Raw genomic sequence first — 23,824 nt, 5'->3', positions numbered from 1 at the left:
GTTAGTGAAAGATCGGGTCGCTCTCAGGAGCTCAGTGAATTCCAGCGTGGTACCGTGATGCCACCTGTGCAACAAGTCCAGTCGTGAAATTTCCTCACTACTAAATATTCCACAGTCGACTGTCAGTGCTATTATAACAAAGTGGAAGCGATTGGGAACGACAGCAACTCATCCACGAAGTGGTAGGCCACGAACTCTTAATGCTTCAGCATACCGCATATTTCATGCTCCCAACTTTGTGGGAACAGTTTGGGGATGGCCCCTTCCAGTTCCAACATGACTGCGCACCAGTGCACAAAGCAAGGTCCATAAAGACGTGGATGAGCCAGTCTGGTGTGGAAGAACCTGACTGGCCTGCACAGAGTCCTGATCTCAACCCGATAGAACACCTTTGGGATGAATTAGAGAATACGTTGGACGAGAAGACCTGGCTCACACTGACGTTGGACGAGAAGGCCTAGCTCACAGAGAGCCAGGCCTTCTCGTCCAACGTCAGTGTCTGACCTCACAAATGTGCTTCTGGAAAAACGGTCAAAAATTCCCATAAACACACTCCTAAACCTTGTGGAAAGCCTTACCAGAAGAGTTCAAGCTGTTATTGCTGCAAAGGGTGGCGACATCATATTAAACCCTATGGATTAAAAATGGGAGTCACTCAAGTTCATATGCGTGTGAAGGCAGACGAGCGAATACTTTTGGCAATATAGTGTATTTAACTCACTCACACCTAGGAGCAAACCAAAGATTGAACCAAAGACTGCAGTACCCATTGATGTGCCAACGTGCCACCCCGACTTAAAGGATAAGTAAGAAAAAATACAGTACAGACACTTCCAGACAGGTCAACAGGTCTGGCGCCCCCCCTTCCGGTGCCACAACTATAACATAATTGTTTAATTACAAATAATTCACCTAGATGCTTTTATTTAAGATAATAAAGTGTAAAGTGTCCACAGATTTAAACTACATTTTAATAGTTCATCTCAGTCTGAGTATCAAGAACTACATTTAGGCAGCTGTAGCCTTGTGGTTAAGGTACTGGACTAGTAATCAGAAGGATGCTGGTTCAAGCCCCACCACTGCCAGGTTGCTGCTGTTGGGCCCTTGAGCAAGGCCCTTAAACCTCAATTGCTCAGACTGTATACTGTCACTTCACTGTAAGTCTGCTAAATGCCGAAAATGTAAATGTACACTATATGGGCAAACGTTTGTGCCTTTTCCTCCCTTCCTCATTTGCTGATAACAAGATTTGGGAGTGTGTGTGGGAGTGTGTCTGTAGAAACCCTTGGATGAGAAGGATTGACATCCTAGTTTAATCCCAGTGTTTTTCAATAGGGTCAAGATATGGAATCTATGCAAGCCATTGGATTGCCATCACACCAAACCTGTTCCCATAGTCACACTTCAAAATCTAGAAAGGTCATGGTCAGTTGTCTACATATACGGTATTTGACCATACAGTGTGAAGACTGTAACACAATGGGCCAACTGTATGAACTGTATTGTAAATATGATTACATTTTATTTAATCATTATTAACATGTGTTTTCTCTCCTCCATCTTTCCTGCAGGCTGTCCTCACAGTGGGTTCATTCGAGCTGCAGATCCGACTGTGGCAAAACTCTTTGGGTGTCCTACAAAGTGGCCGGTGCTGCGACCCCCAGCCCGGCAGTGGGCAGCGGTGTCCTCCCGGCGATCAGTGCGACACCTTCTTCAGGGTCTGTCTAAAGGAGTACCAGGTTCGGGTGGCGCCCATAGGGACATGTACGTTCGGCTCAGGGAGCACGCCGGTCCTCGGTGGAAACTCCCATGCTGTTCATCACCATGGACACGAAGGGGGCCGGATCATCATCCCGTTTAAATATGCCTGGCAGGTCAGTCTGACTTAATTACTTCATTAGTACTGATTGTTCTTACACGATGCTCAGAACGATGTTTGACTGAACGTCTGTTTTATAACCTTGTTTAATTAATTATGATGCTGGAACATCTGCCTGTTCAGGTCTAACTTCATTCTCACTTTTAAACACAAACCCGGTTTGTGCTATCAAATAAAATCAATTATTTAATCATTAAAAACCTCCTCATTCATTTTGAAGAAATTACACATAGAATTTTGTGACCCGTGTCCCAGTGGAGCAGCGGGATATTCCGCTAGCACACCAGCGCCGAGATTCTGAACTCCTCGGTCGGCTGGGCGCCATCTAGCGGGCATAATTGGCAGTGCCTGCAGCAGACACTAATTGGCCACCGTGTCTGCTTGGGCGGGATGACCGGACTATGTGGGTGGGGTCTTCAAGCGCTGTGCAAGATCCTAGATTTGCAAAGTGGCACCTATGCAGTATGCATGGGCAAAAAGAAAGGGGTTCGCTAGGACCCGTTGTAGCTTAGTGGTTAAGATACTGGACTAGTAATCGAAAGGTCGCTGGTTCAAGCTCCACCACTAGCAGGTTGCCACTGTTGGGCCCTTGAGCGAGGCCCTTAACCCTCAATTGCTTAGAAAAAAAAGAGAATTTTATGACCTGTAACTTCAACAAACATTCAATATCCAAATTATTGACATCTCAGCAGGGCTACCGACCTGGCCGAGTGTCCAACAGACACAATTGGCCATGTTTAAGGAAGGGAAGGTCGGATGGGGCTGTTCCACCACTGGCAGGTGATCAGAAGCACCCACTGTCACACTTTCCCTGGCTAGAACGGGGGTGGTGGAAGCAGAAGTGGAACTACAGTGGGGGATTACAATAACATAGTGAAAATGTTGTGTTTGACAGCACAGACTGAAACGTACAGTAAAACGTTTTCATGCACGTCTAAGAAATGTACGACATGAGTTTTCCACATCATTTTAGAGTTGAATGGGTAGAGCTTTGGGCTATCAACTGAAAGGCTGAGAGTGTGCCCATATAAATAGGAATAGTTTGGTTAATTTTTTGCCTAGGCCGCACCTCATGTCAAAGACTTGTAGTACACTGTAACGTTATTTTTTTAAATGATGCTGAATAATGAATTCCTCTTTTTACCTTTGTGCTGTTGGCATAATGTGTTTATGGCACTGACGGTTCTGTGCCAGTCTCTGTGGCAGACGGAGCGGTGTGGTCAGCTTTTGGCTCATGTCTGCTCAGCTTTTAATCTTATTGAACTCTTTCTCAGTGTGGTCACTGATCAGAGTGGACAGAGGTTGTGTGCAGGGGAAAAGCTCGGTGGAGACGTACGGAGCCAAATCTGGGACAAAAGGTTCATTTATTCAAACACGATCAAGTCAAGTTCAATTCCTGAGCTTTACTTACTGACAGTGTATTTAAAATAAAAACAAGTGCACTTTAAAGGTTATTCAAATCTTACTTTTTACACATTGTTATTGTTTATACAAGTTTTAGCTTAAGACTTTTAGTTTCAGGTTTTTTTTAAATGAACAAATCATTTGTCCTGGATTTGGCTCCGTACAGACGTGTATGAGAGCGAGATTTTGCCGAAGTTTGATGAAGCGCTATGTTGCTACCTGTAATAACCTGACATGAGTGGTTATTTATGATTCTTACTTTATAAGGATGTGTTATCGCAAGTCGTGCTGGTTTATAATTACATTATTTTGGGGTGATGAGACAATTTGTGGAACGATGTAATGGATGGGAGTGTGCAGAAATGATATATAAGATATATAAAATATGAGAGCCTATTAAATTTCAGTTTGCAAAAACAAAAAGAACCTGATTACAAGTGACTTAATTGAAGTTAATTTGTATAATTAATTATTATTGTCAAGCAGTCAAACAAGTTTATTTATTACAGAAACAGTCTTGATATGTTTTCCCTCACTAGAGGGAAAAACCCAGAATATTTCAGTAATGTAGGACTGTAAACCACATGAACATGAATTCCCACTTAATTCAATAAGCAATTTAATAACTTAATTTACTTTTCACTTTGGGTCCAGTTTCCTTAGAATCACTTTGCTCAGTGTATTCACACACACCAGACAGGATGCCAATTAATCCCGGGGTTTTGGCCATCCCCCTCTCAGACACACCCAGTCATTTACATTTTACATTTTCTGCATTTAGCAGATGCTTTGTATCCAAAGCGAAATACAGTTGTGACAGAATACAATCTAAGCAATTAAGGGTTAAGGGCCTTGCTCAAGGGCCCAACAATGGCAACCTGGCAGTGGTGGGGCTTAAACCAGCGACCTTATCATTACTAGTCCAGTTCATTAACCTTTAGGCTACAGCTGCCTACAATTATGTCTGTATGTAGACACCCGACCAGGTGATAGCACCACTGGGGATTTGAACCCTGGATCCTAGCTTTAGTGGGTTATTGTAATTTACTATAGTATTTGTACAAAGGCATTGTTTAAGGTAGGGGGTAGCTGGTTTGATTAGATCTGAGGTTTGCAACCATATATTTTCTTACAACTTTCTAAAACATCATGCTAGTTTTTTCATGAGATAAATTTTCCTTGTTATTGAACAAAAAGTAATTCTAGCTTGCTCTCACACATTTGATAACTTGATCACATTGCTCTAACATGCCGAACTGAGCTTTTACTGCCTGGGAATCTGAATTGAAACTTGAACCATAACCAGTGTTTCAAATGCCTTTTGACTTCCTGCAAACACAGACTGGCTGAAGGCACCATGTGGATTAATAAAATGCTCTATTAGGACTTTGTACCCCAGAGGAAATGCTCACGGAACATTAAAAAGAAAACATTTCACAACACAAGTGAAGAGAATTTCTGGGATTTTTCACTGTAAACATAAAACCCAACCCAACGTGCGTTATCTCTTACACTGCCGACGGAAACCAGCACTACTTTATTTGATTATGAGTATGAGTAAATCAGGGATTAAGACTTCTACACCCATTCTGCCGCCCTCACCTTTTAATCAAACTCCTGCCAAAAGTAGAACTGATTATTACAGTGTTTTATATTCTTCTTCCTTCCTTTCCTCTTCCTCCAACTCCCATCCTGACAGCATGAGTCTCATTTCTCTCCTGCAAGTTACTTACTGGCACAGCATTGTTTTATTTGGCTTGGCTAATTTCCAATGATTAACTGAAATGTCGTACTTCATTTACTATAGGAATCATTTCACCCTGGTATATATTTTTTCAAAATGTTTCTGTCCCCTTTCCTACATTTTAATGCCAGTTTTTCTCCTGGTCTGTTTGATCTCTTGGCCGTGTAAACCTGCTTCTTTGGTCCCTTTGCTTCTTTATCTCTTTTCTCCCAGACGGATCGACCTTTTCTGTCTTATCACCCATAATGGATCAGACTAATTCCCTTCTTACATTACTCACATGGGCTATTACTGCTCAATTACAGCCTGACTAACTCCTTCTCCGCTCCAGTACCGGGGGGTTCCATCTGCCATTCATTCCCCCTTTAATGTAGGTGAATAGAGAAAGAAAGAGAGAGAATTAGATATTACTGGGAGAGAGAGAAGAACAGATGCCAAAAAGACACTGGATACGTTCACTCGCCGCCCAATAATCTAACTGATAAGTTAATTGGAATAAAAACCTTCATGTATAGCTTAGCTTAGTGGAATGAAGTGAACCAGTTGAACTCAATCCAAGTTACAGGGGCTTGGAAAAGTATTTTGAGTTGAGTCAAAAGTTTAACTGTTTGCTTTTATACTTTTAATTAGGGCTGCCATTAACGACTATTTTTCTATTGATTAATCTATAGACTATTTTATCAATTAATCAATTAATGTAACGATTAATTTTTCTTCAAAAAATGTAATTCAGAATCTCATTTAAGCTTTTTTTATTTTAATGACAAACTGTACGGCATAATAATATGGCACAAAACTATTGTCAATTCTGAAGTGCTCCATATTAAACAGGCATTCATTAAGTCCAACGTACAGTAAAGACAGAATGAGCCCAGATTCGAACCTACACATTCACTCCAAACTTACTTCAAATTTTAAGCGATGTAAACATAGTGGTGAGCGTTTCACATGAGAAGCTTTTTTGCGCTTTGATCGCGGCGCTCTAACTGAACTCTATAGAAGCAATATATATGAAAATAATATATGAAACAATATAGAAGTAAAAATGCGCCCTAACTGAACTCGGTATTCTAGGATCTCCGTGATTAAGAAGCTTAATGAAACAATATAGACGTGCAACATGGCGCTAGTGCTGCTGTGGTACCATTAAAGCTTTGCAGAGTGTACAAACCACCTTTTTGTTTTGTGCTAGTTGTAAGTATTCCCAAACTTTTGATAATTTGGGTCTTGTAAAACTTTGAGCTACAATCGTTTTCTGACTGCTGCAGGCGGTGTTTTTTAAGACTGGACTTAATACCGGCAACCAGTGACTGGACCAGATACGACTTAGGTCCTGCACGCAGCAAGTAGTGCTGAGAGAATCATATGAACGCTTATATGAATGGAAACGTTATAGAAATGAAAAAGGATCATTAAAAACGATGCATCGACTTAAAATATTGACGTGGACGCATTTTTAGCATCGACGTCATTGTCTAGGTCGACCAATGGCGGCAGCCCTACTTCTAATAATTTCTTATAACTGAAACTATTAAGGTTTGTTTATGGTTAGCGGTTATTTAGCTGTTGGAACTAATCGGAAGGTCAGTGATCACCAAGCTGCCAGTTTCGGCTCTTGTCCCTTAGTTGCTTAGACTGTGTCTTACTTGTAAACGGTTTGTTGAGTAACAATTTTAATGTGATGTTAAATGTGTCTTGTTTCTTGTTGACCGACCACATACAATCCTGGGTAAACGTACAGTATAAATGTAGAATTTTTATTATGTTTCATGGCCAGTGGTACCTTAGTGGTTAAGGTACTTAAATAGCAAGCAGAAAGTCCTGCCACCAGCTAGTTGCCCCTTTTGGACCCCTGAGCAAAACCTTAACTCATAACTTGTGTTGTATTTGGTCATAATTGTAAGTCATGCCATATTTGTGACACAGCCAGTGTTATTCCAGGCCACAAACTCAATCCATAACCATAAACAGTTGTACCTTGAAACTTAACTTCAGTTGGTTCTGGGTGTGGCGTTGAGTTTCAAGGTATTTTTTCCCATAAGGATGTATGGAAAACCTGTTAATGCGTTCCATGGTCACGTGGAACTGCAAATATTTTAGGCTCATGTAAAAGAATGAGGTTGTTTTTGACACTTATACACTGACAATAACACAGATATAATATAAAAACACTGAAATACAATTAAAACAGTTAAAAATCAATAAAAATACAATAAAACCTCCACTGTAGCTTTACTTCTTTATTGTTTCCCTATGCTTCTTAATTAGTGGAGAGAACTTATGAGCAGTAATAATGAAGAGAGGTTTAGTGTTTCTATGTTGTTCTTTTAATACATTAATTCGTTTGCTTAATTAGTTTTAGACTCTTGGAAAATCTGATTCTTACAATTTCTCAGCACCTCGAGCTGTTTGTTTAAAAGTTTAAAAGTAAAACAGGAGAAAAATCCATATCCAGATCCAAGTTTTACTGCACCGATTAAGCCGAGCGCTGAACAAAGCAGCAGTCACACACACATTGAGTTTAAGGGTACAAATATCTTGACTTAGGGCGTTGAGTTTCAAGGATTTTGAGTTTAGGGGACGTTGAGTTACAAGGTACCGCTTTATATAACATATTAAACAGAACATAAAGGTTGTTTTAGATTTGTCTGTTCTTCTTCAAATGATTCATGTGAAGTTTTATCAGTAGTGTGGTTGAGATTTTATAGCACAAGACTTTATTTCAGGCCAGAGGCGATGCCACACTCAAACATACAGCCAGTACAGTTCCCAAAGATTTCCTAAACATTTAGGGTTAATTACAGCAACCCGTGCCCCTCTCGAGTTCGGCCCTTTTTCTGTTCCCACTGTCTGTCCGCTCCTGTGTACCATCAGCAGCCCGAGGCGGTGAAATCCTTAAAACTGACTCGTCGTCCTGTGGGACACTGATGGTTCGTTGTGTTCTGTGTGGTTCCTTGTTATCAGTGTAAACATGACGTCTGTGTTTCCATCTGCACTGTTTTATGATTTTCTCAGAGCTTTATGACCTCTGCTGCCCGGTTGCATGACTGTTCTTAAGAACAACAATAATAGCAAGAAAGTTTGTATTATGTTTATCATGATAGCCTAGTGTGTAAAGCTTAGGGATTTGAACAGAAGGTTGTGAGTTTGAATTCAGGCTCTGCCATTCAGCCACTGTTGGCACTCGAGTAAGGTGCTTAATCCTCTCGGCTCCAGAAGTTTTTTTCACAACGGTAAAAGCTTTTAATATTGCAGTGTACAGTCTTAAGATTTTATTATGATATTATTCAACCTGACAACAAATTGGTTCCACCTCCTTGTTTCTACACTCACTGTCCATTTTATCAGCTCCACTTACCATATAGAAGCACTTTGTAGTTCTACAATTACTGACTGTATTCTATCTGTTTCTCTGCATGCTTTGTTAGCCCCTTTCACCCTGTTCTTTAATGGTCAGGACCCCCACAGGACCCCCACAGAGCAGGTATTATTTAGGTGGTGGATCATTCTCGGCACTGCAGTGACACTGACATGGTGGTGGTGTGTTAGTGTGTGTTGTGCTGGTATGAGTGGAGTTTTTAAATAACGTGTCCACTCACTGTCCACTCTATTAGACACTCCTACCTAGTCGGTCCACCTTGTAGATGTAAAGTCAGAGACGATCGCTCATCTATTGCTGCTGTTTGAGTCGGTCATCTTCTAGACCTTCATCAGTGGTCACAGGACGCTGCCCACGGGGCGCTGTTGGCTGGATATATTTTTGGTTGGTGGACTATTCTCAGTCCAGCAGTGACAGTGAGGTGTTTAAAAACTCCAGCAGCGCTGCTGTGTCTGATCCACTCATACCAGCACAACACACACTAACACACCACCACCATGTCAGTGTCACTGCAGTGCTGAGAATGATCCACCACCTAAATAATACCTGCTCTGTGGTGGTCCTGTGGGGGTCCTGACCATTGAAGAACAGGGTGAAAGGGGGCTTATAAAGCTAGCAGAAAAACAGATGGACTACAGTCAGTAATTGTAGATCTATAAAGTGCTTCTATATGGTACGTGCAGCTGATAAAATGGACAGTGAGTGTAGAAACAAGGAGGTGGTTTTAATGTTATGGCTGATCGGTGAACAAACTTCAAATGTTTAAAGCTGGTACATAAGATATCACATTTCACAAAGATGCAAACCAGTGTTTTGCATGTTGACTGAACAGCGAGACTGAAAGTCGATCCCAAAAAAAGTTGGCTCTCTGGTCACTAAGAATAGAAAGTTTACTACTCATGAAGTAATTACATCTAAGGCTGGACGGTATGGTGGTACATTCAGTATAACGTCTTTGATTCCTCATACCGTAGTTAATACTACAGCTGCAGGCTTCAGTAGGCAGCAGATCATATAATATACCTCTATAGACGGTCGAGAAAGAAGCTTTCAGAGCAATAATTAAAACTCTGGATTCCAGGTTTGTCTTACGGGGAGAAAATACTTCAGGTCAGTCGCAAAACCAACGTTATAAGTGAACTGGAACCTGAGCTATATAAAGTCATCCACTTTTCTACAACAGACCTGTGGTCAAGTTGTACAGTGCAGTTTGCAAACGTGGTTTTATTTGTTAAAGGGAGAGCTAAGGGTGATTGTAAAATATTAAATAAACAATACAAATTGTATTTATTGCAGCAGTTTCACACGGACTAATTCCATCATATATTGTGTCATTTTGTAGGGCCAAGCAAAGCTTATAGTCCTCAAAACCTTCATTATATACATGCTTTGTATGTTCTATGTATTTATGACAGTAGAATGAGCCACAGACATAAAAAAAACATACCGTGATATACCGTGAAACCATCAGAATCTTAAAAAATACTGTGATACAAATTTTTGGTCATACCACCCAGCCCTAATTACATCTTCTTCTTCTTGTGCCTCTTTTCACTTTGACGCCACATGCAAATATCTCTGTATGGTTTTGTTTAGAGCCCTAACAAACTGACGTCCGAGTCCTTCGGTCCTCAAGTTTACATCCTTAAATTTGCTGAATGATTTTGAGAATTGGGAAAATATCTACAATAACTACAAACAAAAATTACAAAAAAATTATTCTTCATGGTCTGAAGCCTAAGTGAGGATGTTTAAAATGTTTAAAATTACGGGGACGATGATTTTAACCCTATATATAAAAAATATAACATATTTTATTTCCATGAGGAGGTGTGTGAACAACATGCTGAAGTGATAAATATACACAACCTCAAGCCACAATTTCATCTCCTGTAAACTGTTTATCAATAAACTCTTTTTATTATTATCCTGTATTCTCCATTACACTGATACATCATCCTTATTCCATTCCTCTACACAGAGTCGGTGCGTTTAAAGGGTGGGGGTGCCAATTGTGAGTGTGAGAAAATTCTACCAAAGTAAACCAATCTGGTTCAGTTTCAGGGCAGGGCAGAGTCAGAAAGAGAGAGGAGAAAGAGAGGAGAGAAAGAGAGAGGAGAAAGAGAGAGGAGAGAGAGAGATGTTTCTATGGTTAGTCGGTAAAATGAAAGAGCAGCATTATCAGCCCACCTCTGGGGAGTGGTTTTGGAGAGGTGGGGGTATCCCACTGTCCCAGGTGAGGGGACCAACAGGTGACCACAGTTATTATGAGGAAAGCTGAGCCTTCTCCATTGCTCACTTATTCTCTGTTTCTTTATCTCTTGCTCTCTTTCATGCACACGCACACGCACACACACACACACACACACACACACACACACACACGCTCATTAACATACATGCCAAGTTTCACAAAGTGTATTAAGATTAGAGTTTTTTCTTGTAATGGGCGTATGAGGGCAGATGTTGGGACAGTTGGTGAAGGTTAAAATATGACTATAATGCAAATGGTCTTTTATTATTTACCACATGACTTGGTTGGTTTTCTTCAGGTTCTCCAAATGAATTCATTTGTGCCAAACTTTCTCTAGGTGCCCCCTTGCATGAAGGTGGCATCATATTGTAAATTTGTTGACTTGGTGGCTCATAAATGTTATAATTATCTTCAAATCTCCAAGCATAATCTTTTTATGACAGAAATATAATGCAGGGTTATGGTAGACGTATGTCAGAAAGATGGTAAAGGAGTTATCACAAGTGTGGTAAAGGGTTATGACAGAAGTATAATAAAGGGTTATGACAGAAGTGTGATGGAGGTTTATGACAGAATTATAATAAGGGGTTATGACATAAGTATGACACATCGTAATGACAAGTATGACAGAGGGTTATGACATAAGTATGACACAAGGTAATGACAAGTATGACAGAGGGTTATGACATAAGTATGACACAAGGTAATGACAAGTATGACAGAGGGTTATGACATACGTATGACACAAGGTAATGACAAGTATGACAGAGGGTTATCACATAAGTATGACACAAGGTAATGACATAAGTATGACAGAGGGTTATGACATAAGTATGACAGAAGGTAATGACATAAGTATGACAGAGGGTTATGACATAAGTATGACAGAAGGTAATGACATAAGTATGACAGAGGGTTATGACATAAGTATGACACAAGGTAATGACAAGTATGACAGAGGGTTATGACATAAGTATGACGCAAGGTAATGACATAAGTATGACAGAGGGTTATGACATAAGTATGACGCAAGGTAATGACATAAGTATGACAGAGGGTTATGACATAAGTATGACACAAGGTAATGACAAGTATGACAGAGGGTTATGACATAAGTATGACGCAAGGTAATGACATAAGTATGACAGAGGGTTATGACATAAGTATGACACAAGGTAATGACAAGTATGACAGAGGGTTATGACATAAGTATGACGCAAGGTAATGCGTAAAGGAGGTGTAAAGGAGGTTTATGACACAATGTTATGACAGAAGTATGACAGAGGATTATGACAAGTCTAATGGAGTGTTATAACAGTAAGTATCAAAACTTGTACTTATGAGGAATAGGGGAAGTTTCAGGCATGTAGCATTTTGTTTAGTCATTTATTTGAAAGTCAGCGCAGTTTTGTCTCATTCATTTGTCTATTTTCTAACAATAATATGTGACTAATATTAAAATAAAGGTTTTATCATATTTTCTGATAGAGTTTATTAACCACCCCTTATACACATAATACCAGGGTTATTCCAATAATCCTGGATTTGACTGTAGATAGGAGTAGACTTGCAAGCAGATAAGTAAAAAACTATAAAACACTTTGTTGTGTTGGGTCTGACCGAAACATTCCGCTTAATCCATCAATCTACCTGCCTCCTTCTCTCTCATTCTCACTTACTCTCTCTTTATGTGGCTCTTTTAATCTGTTGTAACAGCGTTCATTAAACTTCACGCTGAGGATAGATAGCTGGCCTGGAAAGCAGCCACGGGCTATTAAGTGATGACAAGCTAGACAAAACCATCCGTCCCCAATGAAGTCATTCCTCTTTATTCCTTATGTTCGGCTGACAGAGGAGAAGGGACAGAGGAGAAGGGCTCGAAAATGATGAATGCCCTCCAACTGGGATGAATAAATGTGTGTGAGAGAGAGAGAGAGAGAGAGAGAGAGAGAGAGAGAGAGAGAGAGAGAGAGAGAGAGAGAGAGAGGAGAGAGAGACTGCTTCAGGATTATCGTTGCTGGTAAAAAGCCACTTAGAAAGGCGAGTCTCTAAGATAGGATCAAAATCAAACCAAGGTCCTCTGCTATGTTTAAACATTCGGACTTCCAATTCGTCCCAAAGGTGTTCAGTCAGGTTTAGGTCAGGGCTCAGTGCAGGCCATTGGACTTCTTTTACAACACTTTATGGTCCTTTATGGACTAGCACAGTCATGCTGAAAGAGAAAATGACCTTTTTTTTTTTTTTTACAACTTTTGCAACACATTTGAAAGCATATAATTAATTTTATAGGATTTATTTTAGCTATAAGGTGTGGCTGAAACACCTGAATTCTGCACATACTTTTGGCCATATAGTCTTACTTAAGGTGCTAGCTATAAAGGAGAGGATGTGTTTATGTGTTCTCCAGATTTTACCACATTATTGGTAACAAAACTTGACACTGATGACACAAAACCTAACTATAAACAATATATAACAGGCTTATGTACTATAACAGGCTTGATGTACTAAGAACTTTCAGCTTTTTCTTTCTTTTAAAGTCAGCTTTGAGCCATGATGAATATGGGTCAGGTTACCTTTACCCTGGAGGAGAAAACAGGGGTCACCGGGTGACCTGGGCACAGAAGTGATGCTAATATCCTCGACAGCTCACCACTCGCTCTCTTCCCTGTCTCAGATAATTATTCTCAATTACCTTTAGGACATTATTCTCAGTTACCTGTTGCAGTGAGTCAGACGCTGTCTTACCTGCTCAGGTTCCTATATTCTCTCTCACTTTTACAGTCATTATTTCGAATGATTTGTTCCTGTCTTTGAATACAGATTTATAAACTAAAATATATAAATTATATAATTGTCACTTAATGCAGTGATGTACTGTACCAATCCCAAAGCCTCGATCGGTGTTACAACTCCATTGGCATTGCCCCTCATCCTATTTTTAAGCATTTTATATACATATTGTTCCTGTGTGTATCACGCCTCCGTAACCCTGTCTCTCTTTATAACGTGAGGTAAGGAAGGGGGGGGGGGGGGGAGGGGTTCAGGTCAGATCAGGCTTGTTCGGACATGTTTTAAATCCTCTTTGTAAAATTATAATGCTTGGTTCAAATAAACACAAAAAATATTAAGTGCAGGAACAACACTGCATTGTGAGATGACTATTCCCTGAAGGACTGATACACTATTTGTTAAAAATTTATTTAATGTGTTGCATCTAACACATAATATATATATATATATATATAAACATTAACATAAACCTTTACATATATATATATATATATATTACAGGTTAATAAAGGATAATAAAGTCTATATAATAAAGGACTAGGGGAACTTCTTAAGGTTTTACATTTGCATTTACATTTTCTGCATTTAGCGGACGCTTTTATCCACATCGACTTACAGAAGTGCTTCCACAGTAAACATTTCCCTAGTTTAGTTTAAATAGACACTAAATCTGCTAAAACTCTCTTAGAGCATATTTTATTTGTAAATAAGATGCTGTAAAAGGTTAGTATGTGTAAGTTATTGCTCAGCCTAAGTGCTTAGTAAAGAGGTGGGACTTTAAACGTGTGAGGTTATCATTAAATACTTACCTAATTTTTATGGTTTATTGTTATGCATCACTAATGTAAGGTCCTTGTTTGTGTGTGTGTGGATACTATAAAAAAGTGTGTCTATTATTACTGCGTATTTGGACTTTGCATTTTTGCCTATTGATAAGAAATTCAAACACAAATTAAAGTAGCATTTAAATTTTAATGTAAAGTAAGTATTATTCATATATTTGTATTTCTTTATGTGTTACTCTTCTAAAGATCTTCATAATGCTTTACAACAGCTTTATAGACAGAAGGAATATAGTTTGTGACAATCACAGCCCTGTTGAATCCAAACATCACTGAAACAGAACTTGTCCAGCAATGTAAAGTAGGCTAAGATCTCAACCAGCAGCACAAAATATCACAAAATCAAAATAATAATCCAAAAGTGATGAAAAATAGCGCAAATATATCAGTTTAGAAAATTTTTTTAGTGGTTTGCCTACCAAAATAGCTCAAATAAGTCATCCAGAATAAGACTACAGTTTGAAGAACATTTATGGTAAAGGAACATCAGGTTTCAGTTGCCTTTAAAGGTCAGCATTTATGATCCTCTATAGCACAGGTGTCAAACTCAAGGCCCGCCAGATCCGGCCCGCCGCGTCATTTGATCCGGCCCGCGAGAGCTTAAACGACTGTATGATTGTTGTGATGGTTCGAGTCGTTACAGAGACGCGCTTATAATTTAATGCGCTCCTGCGCCTTTAAGAGACAACGTGACATCGTAGTCATGGCAACTAACTTTAACCTTCACTAAGAAGCCATGTGACTTTTACGGCAAAAGAACGCGGGGTAGCGTAGTCAGTAATGTAAACAATAATAAATAAATACAAATACTTATATTGCAATATAATACCCAAGCATCGTCTGTAAGTAGTGGCGTTTATATTCTCAGTTGTTAGTAAAGAGTATATATAGTAAGAGTATATCACAGCGTTTTAGTTACAAATTTACCGTAATTAAATACTGTTGTTACCGTTACTATAGCAATTAGTAACTTTACACAAAATTTTAACTCGTTATTTTACGTTTGGTTAAATCTCATATTGTACCAGATGTAACACTTGACTACAGCTGTGTGCTTTTACTGTATTAAGTTCTTTATTGTTTTTATTGTTTGTATTTTTACTTCATTTTGATGCACACAGTGTATCACACAGCTGGGAAGCAAATAAAACCGACTGTATTCTGAAGAGAGCTGTCTGTCTGTCTGTCTGTCTGTCTAGCTGAGAAAGGGGGATAAACTATTAGTGAGGGCAGAATGATTGTCTTAAAAATACACTGTAAAATCCTAAATAAACTGCATCTTTCAAAATGCATGGTGATTTTGTGACCTGCAAAGTGACACATCCAGCCAGTAGATGATGTTACACATATTTACACATGATCCTAAAATGTACAAGAAGATAATTAAGACAATTAAGCATAAGGAGGAAATTTAATGAAAGTGAAAACAAGTTTGTGCTTCAGGAAGAGAAACAGGTGCGTCTCTTGTGTTATGAGGCCGTGTCTGTGGTGAAGTAGAACAATATAAATGCAGAATTCAGCCTCCAAGAAAAACAGCAATGTGACTGCAATCACAGCAGGATACGTTACAATCGGCCCTTCGAGGGCCACCATAATGCTGATGTGGCCCTCGGTGAAAATGAGTTTGACACCGCTGATCTATAGGAAAGATCTTGGCTATTGCTATCTATGGGAGTTGTAAGGTTAGACAAGGTTGAAATGTTTACTGGAACATCGGAGGAGCATAAAAACTCACCTCACACTTGCCAAAAACACTATGAGGAGCTCTAAGCATTCTGGAATATTGTTCCTTGGACTGACAGCATTTGGTTTCTAATTTGTTACCAAGTAAAGTGTAAAGTAGGTTTATGTACTGTATATACACCGATCAGCCATAACATTAAAACCAGCTCCTTGTTTCTACACTCACTGTCCACTCACTCATCAGCTCCACTTACCATATAGAAGCACTTTGTAGTTCTACAATTACTGACTGTAGTCCATCTGTTTCTCTACATGCTTTGTTAGCCCCCTTTTATGCTGTTCTTCAATGGTCAGGACCCCCACAGAGCAGGTATTATTTAGGTGGTGGATGATTCTCAGCACTGCAGTGACACTGACATGGTGGTGGTGTGTTAGTGTGTGTTGTGCTGGTATGAGTGGATCAGACACAGCAGCGCTGCTGGAGTTTGTAAATACTGTGTCCAGTCACTGTCCACTCTATTAGACACTCCTACCTAGTCGGTCCACCTTGTAGATGTAAAGTCAGAGACGATCGCTCATCTATTGCTGCTGTTTGAGTTGGTCATCTTCTAGACCTTCATCAGTGGTCACAGGACGCTGCCCACGGGGCGCTGTTGGCTGGATATTTTTGGTTGGTGGACTATTCTCAGTCCAGCAGTGACAGTGAGGTGTTTAAAAACTCCATCAGTGCTGCTGTGTCTGATCCACTCATACCAGCACAACACACACTAACACACCACCACCATGTCAGTGTCACTGCAGTGCTGAGAATGATCCACCACCTAAATAATACCTGCTCTGTGGTGGTTCTGTCGGGGTGCTGACAAGATATGTAGAGAAACAGATGGACTACAGTCAGTAATTGTAGAACTACAGAGTGCTTCTATATGGTAAGGAGCTGATAAAATGGACAGTGAGTGTAGAAACAAGGAGGTGGTTTTAATGTTATGGCTGGTCAGTGTATATATTGTAAGAGTCATGGTTGTAGTTTTTATTAAGTTTTTGCTTTTATTATTTGTCACAGATGTAGTCAAGATAGATTAGATGAAACTCCTAATATTCTGAGGTATTAGCAGTATGAAGCAGTCGCTGACCGCAGCATCCCTGCAGACTGACCTCACCATCTCATGATCAGCCCACTTATGACTTAGTACTGATTGGTACAGGCTGGTACAGAGGACTCTCCTCATCATAAACCACCCAGAGATTGTCACCAAACGCACTCGTGAAGCGGCTTTCGGATTAGTGCAGGAAAACGAGGTTTAGGGGAATGTGCTTACCTTCCACTCGTCCCTCCATCTGCCCACTCTCACTTTATCTCCCTCTGCTCTTGTGCACTGACACAAATTTGCACTCAATACCTCTAGAGGTCATGGGTCAGGAACTCTGACCTGGCCACCTCGCTTCCTCTCTAATGTGATCTGGCTTGTCAGCTTGGAACACAGATGCTTTGTTGTGCATCGTTATGTTATTAGATTAGAATTTATTCACACGTATGTGAATGTGTCAGCATATCTTTAATGTTGGGTTTAATACTAAGTATAGTGTATCTGAGTATACGTTCACGATTGAATGGTGTGTGTTGTGTGTGTGTGTGTGTGTGTCTCAGTTAGCCGTAAATTGATACCTAATCTATTGTGTTGTATTCAGGAAAGTTTTGCCACTCAGTTACCCTGGCATTCTTGCTGCCTGGGAACCAAAGATATTCATTTACCCCCTCTATTCCCTGTCTACTGCTTGTATACGCTGCATACCTGTGCAGTCACGCAGGAAGTGGATTCATCAAGAGTCGCTCTGTCTTTTCAAAACCCACTGATCTTTTAAAAATGAGTAATTTAATGTTAACGTTATTATAATACGTTCTATCAATAAATGTAGGGCCTTATGATGTTTTTCTTTACCATTGTATTTATTTACCTTTATTAATTTTTTTTTATTTATTTACCATTTATTTATTTTTATTTAATTATTTACCATTTATTTACTAGTGTGTATTTACCATTTATTTATTTTTATTTATTTACCATTTATTTATTTTTATTTATTCATTTACCTTTTTTTATTTATTTATTTGCCATTTATTTACTATTGTATTTATTCACCATTTATAAATTTTTATTTATTTACCATTTATTTATTTTTATTTGTTTATTTACCTTTTTTTATTTATTTATTTGCCATTTATTTGCCATTGTATTTATTCACCACTTATTTATTTTTATTTAATTATTTACCATTTATTTACCATTGTATTCATTTACCATTTATTTTTATTTATTTACCATTTATTTATTTTTATTTATTTATTTACCATTTATTTATTTTTATTTATTTATTTATCATTTATTTACCATTGTATTTATTTACCATTGTATTTATTTACCATTTATTTATTTTTGTTTATTTATTTACCATTTATTTATTTTTATTTATTTATTTACCATTGTATTTGCAGTTGTAGCCTAGTGGTTAAGGTGCTGGACTAGTAATCGAAAGTAGTACTGGACTAGTAATCAAGCCCCACCACTGCCAGGTTGTCACTGTTGGGCCCTTGAGCAAGGCCCTTAACCCTCAATTGCTTAGACTGTATACTGTCACAATGCTGTAATTTGCTTTGGTTAAACACAGAAAAATGTAAGTGTATTTTTTCCCACTTTTGGATGTGAAAAATTTCATTAAATCAGAGATATTTAAAGTAGCCTCATGTAAGTTCTTGGCTTTCTGTCTTCCAGGTCTTACAATAATTTTCAGGTTGGTTTAACTGACACGTCTTGGTGACAGTATGGAAGGTGGGAATTGCAAGCTGAAAGCACTTTGACATTTTTATAGGCTTCTCCTGTTGTCGGGCTTCATGTTCAGATCTTAATTCAACTGCTTAAAGAAGCCGATGGTTTTTAAATGTTAGCACAAGGTTTAAAGCATCAAATTTCTTAAGCAATTACTTTCAGATTTGCAGATTTATTTCCTTTTTATCAACCACTTTATCCTGCTCTGGGTCGAGGTGGGAAAATCCATTGCAGAGCTTTGGTCATACCCCCTCAAGACATGTTTATGTGGATGCGCGTCTGTTTGGCCAATAGCATCACTGAGATTCAAACCCGGATCTCAGCAGTGGTAGGCTAGTGTAATACACCACTTAAATTATTTTTATATAATTTACTGCAGCGGTTGTGTTTGCTTCTTTTTACTTTGAAAGTCAAAGCATTTTTTTGTTTAGCCAATATATTTGAACATACCTGTGGGCTAAAAGTGGGCTGAAACCATTAATAAAAAATGCATCTATTACTACTATACAGTATTCTCATTACAAATATATAATTATCATACGAACTGCTGAATTTTGGGTAATGCAGTGATAAACTATGAGCCCACTATTGCTGGGATTTTTTGGCCGGTTGGGCGTCAACATACAGACATGACTGGCTATGTCTAGGGGTGGATGGCAGAGGCCTGTCATGATTGGCGTCTTGTCCGTGGTGTTTTCCCGCATTGCGCCTGTTGACGTCCATGCGCAGCCCTACAGCTAACGTATCTGATAACACACAAGCACACCCTGACTTACATTTACTCTTACCGTGGTTGAGATGCTAAGCAGCAGGCAGGTAATTGCATTTAGATGAGTTCTTGTGTTTAGTGAAGATAAGCTAATAACCCGGGGACATGCAGCGTCTGGGGACACGTTTCTGCTTTAATGATTTCATCCGTGTGCAAATTGGATTGATAGTGGTTTCTATAATAGAGGAAAGAGAAAAAGGTGCATGTTGTTTTATCCGTCTCATCACCTTAATGTAAAAGGTCGTGGTGACAGGAACTCGGGTTAATCGTGTGTAGGGGTGTTATGTGTGTTACGGTTGCATAATATGGACAAAAATAGTACAAAATCATGATTAACATAGCGTAATTATATTCAGAATGACGCAGGTTGGTTTGGAATAAAATATTTTGTTGCACTTTCAGCCTCGGAGTCTGGACTGTACACTGTCGGTGGGAATAAAATAAAGCACTCATGCATTTTTTAGGTGCAGACTTTAGCATTAAATAGAGCTATATAGAGTGGTTCCATCTTTTTAACAGCTCAGATTATTAAACATCTACCTTTCTAGAGATGCCACGGTCAATTAAGGTGCTATTATTATTTTTCTAAAGTGGGAAAGTCTAGTAGAAACAACAGCTCAGCAAGACATAAAAAGCCACACATGCTTACAAAATAGGACTACAGAGGGCGCCTAGGTGGCACAGCGGGATATTCCGCTAGCACACCAGCGCCGAGATTGTAAACACCTCAGTTCGAGTCTCGGCTCTGCTATCAGTCAACTGGGCGCCATCTAGCGGGCACAGTTGGTACTTCCTGTGGCTAAATTGTCCACCATGCCTGCTGGGTGGGATAAATGACCGTACTGAGTGGGTGGGGTCTTCAAATGCTGTGCAAGGACCCTGGTTAGCAGACCGAGGCGCCTGTGCAGAAAGCATGGGTGAAAAGGAGGGGACTGAGCACAGGTCGGAGGAGGCGTGAGCAGCAATATACCCTCCTCAAAGGCAATCAGGATCCCCAGCAGAGGAAGAAAAAAAATAGGACTACAGAGTGATTGGCACAAAAATCTGGAACTTTTTAGATCTTCATGGCTGAGCAACTGCCACTGGACTATAAAATGCTGGAAAAGCATTGTCTGGAGTGCCCGATCACACCCGAACATCTAAGTGTCTCACTGGCGTTCAGTGTTTCAGCTACCAAAGTGCCAAATGCAAAGAGGATTACAAGACATGGTCTAATAAAGTGCAAACTGTATGCCACCTTAGACAGTGGCATTCTGTAGCAGAAAATATTTGGTACATTTGGTTTGAAGAAGCTTGACCTGGACCACATCCCTAATCATGATGATTTGCAGGCAGGTCTGATCTTACAGATGCCTGTGTGGCTGCAGTCCTGGTCCAAATCCTAGTGGAAAGAATTCCCATAAGCCTCATAAGAGATGCAAGTGTGTGTCAGAGTAATGCGTGATAGAACATAATGTGCTAAAAAGCTTTTAACATGCACGTTTTCTTCTTGATTGGCCTGTCATGCTGTTTTTTTTGTTTCTTCTTTTAGAAAGTGAATTATCTGTCACTCTCAGCCTCTTATCCTGATTATATTTAATAATACTTTTATTTCCACTCGCTCAAGTTTGTTGTCGAGCTTCTTCATTTGCATTTTAATTCTTCCCCTTCGTGTTCTCTGAAGCTCTGTACGTAATGGACGTGACTGATTTCTGTTTTTCTTCGCAGCGCTCGCTGATTGTGATCAGTGTGACGTCGCTCAGCTATTACTGAACTGGGATGAGACTGGTTTAGTTTGATTGGCAGGGGTTCGTCTCAGTGGTGGATAATGACATCGCATGGGCAGCTCAGAGTTGGTTTTTTGAACTCAGTAGGCATGAATTGATATATTTAATAAATATTAAATATTAATGCTTTCTTGGCTTTACATGCACAGCAGGAAGGACCTGGGTTCGATATCCTGGTTGAGGCAGCCACGGTCCTTTTTGAGTGTTTCTCAACCGTATGCTCTGGTTTCCACCCACATGCAGTCAGACCAACTGGGGCTACTAAACTGCCCTAAGTGTATGTGTGTGTGTGTGTGTGTGTGTGTGTGTGTACCCTGGGAGGGACTGGCACCCTATGAATAGGATCCACTGCAACCCTGACCGGGATAAAGTGGTGGCAAAACAGTTTGCCAAAATACTTTGACTATTTATGTCTGACACTGTGGCCGAAGCCTTGCTACCCTTGGATTAATGCCCTGTCCAGGTTATTTATGCCCTGCATCCTGGTGGAACCGGCCCCACAACAATTATATAAAGCAAATGATAAGCTTCCAGGTTTGCAGCAACAATTTAGGGAAGGCCCTTTCCTGTTCCAGCATGACTGTGCCCCTGTGTACACAGCGAGCTCTATAAAGTGCAGAAATTCCCACAGACATACTTTAAAGTCTTGTGAGAAGCCTTCTCAGAAGAGTGTTTGCTGTTCCAGCTGAAAAGATCACAGAGGTCACTCAATTTTATTAGCATTTGTTTTTAAAATGTGACGTCCAGCAAGCTCATGGTCAGGAGGTCAAATACTGGCCATATTGTGTATTTTAACAGTAATTTTAATGTTTTAGGTCTAAGCTATTCAAATAAAGCCTGGTTTAATATGATTAGAGCATTTTAAAGTTAGGTTTTCAACGTCCTGTCACGTCTAGGATTACAAGCATGAAGTTTGTGCTTGTAACTTCTGACTTCACTCTCACTAACACACAGACGACATCCTGACCGAGGCACCTTTTCACCTACACACACATGCAAATGCAAACCCACACAAACATCTCCAGCTCTGTAAACCCGCACATGCAGGGCTTATTGTCATCCAGACAGAGTCATTTCCTGCGGATGACGAGGGGGCCCTGTCGCCGAGCTGCACCGCGAGCCCCTGTTGTTTTAAAGCGCTGGAATCTCGTACCTCTTTCAGACTAATTAAGCCAGAGAGAGATGCCGGAGGGACGCGGGGCGATAAAGGGATCGAGGGCTGCGAGAGGCCGTCTGTAATCACTGCCTGAAAGAAAGAATAACAACAGATCTAGAGAATAAAAGAATGGGGAGATATGGTGATTATACAGGGCAGGAACTGGGGTGACAAAGGTCAGTGGTCAGCACCGGTCTTGCATTTTGTATTTCACACTTTCACTGGAAAGGTCAATCTAACATAAGATTGGAACTATTCTACTCTGAATGGAATTTATTAGCCGGGTCATGTTTGATGTCCGAAGTTTGTTTTTTTTAGCTTGTATTGAATCTGTGAGGATAATGTAGAGAAATTTAGATTGTGCAATTTTTGTATTGTGCAAACATCTGATCTCTATTTTTAGTAGTGTTGTAATTAAGTAACCACACATTGGGAGAACAAAGGGGAATTTGTACTTATTTTAAAATTTTTATAACATTTTCTGAAGCTTTAAAGTCATTATTTTGTTTATTATGCAAGAAACAGATTCATTATATTTTTCTATCCATTTCAATAATTGGTAATTAAATTAAATATGCCAGTAAACTCATTCTCACCTTATAATGATATTAAAAAGAAAAGCTTTACTTATCTTAAGTCATTTTATTATTATTAATATAAATGTATTGATTAGAACTGCCCCAGATCACTTCCCAGAAGTGTACTAGTGAACTAGTTAAAAAATATAACATATAACATGACATAGAACCTACATTTGTTATGTCGGGGTTAGACGCCTGACATAATAGCAGTTTGAGCTACAGTAGCTCGTCTGTTGGATCGGACCACACGGGCCAGCCTTCGCTCCCCACGTGCATCAGTGAGCCTTGGCCGCCCATGACCCTGTCGCCGGTTTACCACTGTTCCTTCCTTGGACCATTTTTAATAGATACTGACCACTGCAGACCGGGACACACCCCACAAGAGCTGCAGTTTTGGAGATGTTCTGACCCAGTCGTCTAGCCATCATAATTTGGCCCTCGTCAGACTCGCTCAGATCCTCACGCTCGCACATTTTTCCTGCTTCTAACATCAACTCTGAGGATCAAATGTTCACTTGCTGCCTAATATATCCCCCCCACTAACAGGTGCCGTGATGAAGAGATAATCTAATTAGTTCCTCAGTCACAGATGACTTATTTTATAGGAGTTAATCATGATGGTAACTCCTGGACAAAATGCCAACACTTTTTGGCTGTGCCACTTGGGAGACACGTTCATAAAAGTGTAATTGTTTTATTTTAATGGGCAACTCAAAAATAAATAAACTGCTTATAAATAAAGAGCATAT

General features: G+C 39.6%; 1 protein-coding gene across 1 annotated transcript in view; it reads left to right on the top strand.

The window, feature by feature from the left end:
• Positions 1 to 23,824, top strand: part of LOC134322954 (protein jagged-1) — a 72,788-nt gene that overhangs the window by 9,564 nt on the left and 39,400 nt on the right. Inside the window, exon 2 of the mRNA XM_063004361.1 lies at positions 1,572 to 1,874. Within this exon, the coding sequence (XP_062860431.1) occupies positions 1,572 to 1,874 (303 nt within the window). The remainder of the gene's footprint in view (positions 1 to 1,571; positions 1,875 to 23,824) is intronic.

This window comes from Trichomycterus rosablanca, chromosome 11 (genome assembly GCF_030014385.1).
Source record: "Trichomycterus rosablanca isolate fTriRos1 chromosome 11, fTriRos1.hap1, whole genome shotgun sequence".
NCBI lineage: Eukaryota > Metazoa > Chordata > Actinopteri > Siluriformes > Trichomycteridae > Trichomycterus > Trichomycterus rosablanca.
The sequence above is the reverse complement of the archived record's forward strand: the minus strand, read 5'-3'. Positions and strand labels throughout refer to the sequence as shown.